Source organism: Aplysia californica, unplaced genomic scaffold (assembly GCF_000002075.1).
Source record: "Aplysia californica isolate F4 #8 unplaced genomic scaffold, AplCal3.0 scaffold00507, whole genome shotgun sequence".
Lineage (NCBI taxonomy): Eukaryota > Metazoa > Mollusca > Gastropoda > Aplysiida > Aplysiidae > Aplysia > Aplysia californica.
Window position 1 is genome coordinate 256601 of NW_004797777.1, and position 1950 is coordinate 258550.

The 1950-nt window shown below is 46.0% G+C and overlaps 1 protein-coding gene across 1 annotated transcript in view; it reads right to left on the reverse strand.

The window, feature by feature from the left end:
- Positions 1-1926, reverse strand: part of LOC101853405 (major facilitator superfamily domain-containing protein 8) — a gene marked incomplete at both ends in the record, with an annotated part of 8679 nt that extends 6753 nt beyond the window's left edge. The window contains 3 exon segments of the mRNA XM_013086803.2: positions 83-304; positions 926-1039; positions 1683-1926. Of these exon segments, the coding sequence (XP_012942257.2) occupies positions 83-304; positions 926-1039; positions 1683-1926 (580 nt within the window).
- Between the last annotated feature and the right edge of the window lie 24 nt (positions 1927-1950).

Sequence of the window (1950 nt, forward strand, 5' to 3'; positions counted from 1 at the left end):
AAATAGATAAAATTAACGAACTATATAAATAAATAAATAACCTTCCCCCACCCCTTCACCACCCAAGAAACAACCCACTCACAGCTTCCACTGAGATCCCCATTCCTGGAGTCCGAGCTCTGCACGTGCGGGTTGACGTCATCGTCGTAGACGTGGTGCTCCTTGAAGACGAAGATGAGCAGCAGGAGGTTGGTGAGCGCTACTAGCGTAGCAAGGAGGCCCGGGGCCGTGTACATGTTCAGGTGGAACCCGGTACACTCGACGGGGCCCGGGTAGTTGACTGGGACTAGCGCTGACTGGATTACTGAGGAATATATTTTTTTTTAGTGTGTGTAACAATAGACGCAAATAAATCATCAAAAATAGATGCAGAAATCTGAAAGAGAAAGTGGAAGTGGATCGCACAGACCTTGAGGAAAAATTACCCGCACCAAGCCTTAAGATGTAACCCATATATGGAAAAAAAGAGGACGGCCTAAAGTAATTGGACGAGGGAATCTAGATTCGAACCTGAAGGTGATGGGGGAAAATATACAGCTGGACAGAAGTGAAGACTACAGCCCAAGACAAAAGTAGATGGAGAGCTTAATATGTTGGTGGTCTTTACATCTCAACAGACAGGAAATTAGAATGAGTTTTTTGTGGACTGGGAACAGACTTCAAGTTAGAATTACTTCTTTTGGACTTGGAACGGACAGGGAACATACTTCAAATCATATATTTCTTTTTCTTTTTTCTTTTTGGAGGGGCGGGGGACCAGATCTAGATCTAGATCCAGACATAAAATTTGAATGTTCTTATAATTTATTTATTTATTTTTCGGTACTTTTTCAAAACTATGTATGACAAATTAATGACATTGACGAAGTCCGGCCATTATCGTAGGAGACTGACCAATGGTCAAGCTGAACGCAGCGTTACTAACCTGGTCCAAGGATGAAGCCCACGGCCTGACAGATGCTGACGTTAGCCATACTGTTGGTGCGCTCCTTCACAGTGGTCGCCCCTGACACGTAGGATCTTACCACCGCTACGTTTCCTGGAGGTACAAAAGTACAGTATATCCACCTTGTTACGTCCCTTAATTGTGTTCTCTGTGATAATACATGTTTCTACCGACATGTTCTCCAACCCCCTCCCCATACTCACCCCCCCCCCCGCCTATTCCCAAAGCACCACCATCCCTTCTTCCCTTCAACAAAATAAGACCGTGATATTGTCTTGTCATCCCTCCAAGCGATGATCATACAAAACTGTTAAATGCTCCCTTTTACATCCCCAGCCCTATCACCTCCTCATCCCTTCCCCTCTCCTACCCTGACTGACCAGCACTGAATACAACCACTTCCCTGGCCACAGGGGGGGGGGGTGCTTATTTCCCTCTTTATAATACATTTATATCCCAATTTGCATTACCTCGTGCCGCACCTTCCCCAAACAATAATAATAGTGGTTCGTCCGCCAATGTTTGACGATGACCAGTGTATCTGTAGAGGAGAATTTTTAAAAAAGAAAAATGAAAGAAATGAATAAGGATTAGATGATCTGTGGCTGTCTCTGTGGCCAATAAACCATTTCAGAAAGAGGAGAGTTGAAACACAAACACAACAAGCAAACACAACAAACAAACAGACAAACAAACCAAAACAAACCAAAACAAAGCAGCAAATACAACCACTCACCAGCACCGAATCCAATCATCCCCCTAGCAAGGATCATGTAGTACTGCCTCTCATCTGGGATGCTCTGCAGGTAGGTGTAGAACAGGTTCGACAGAGTGGTCAGTATCAAACTGACCGTCAGAGGCTCCCGGCTGGACTTGCGCATGGTGGCCCAGCCGCCGAACACAGGAGAGGCCAGGAGCTGACCCAGGCTATAGCTGGCCACAACCCAGCCCAGGAAACTGGCGTCCGCCTCGGGGTCAAGCTGAGCGTGGTTGGGTTGTGTTAT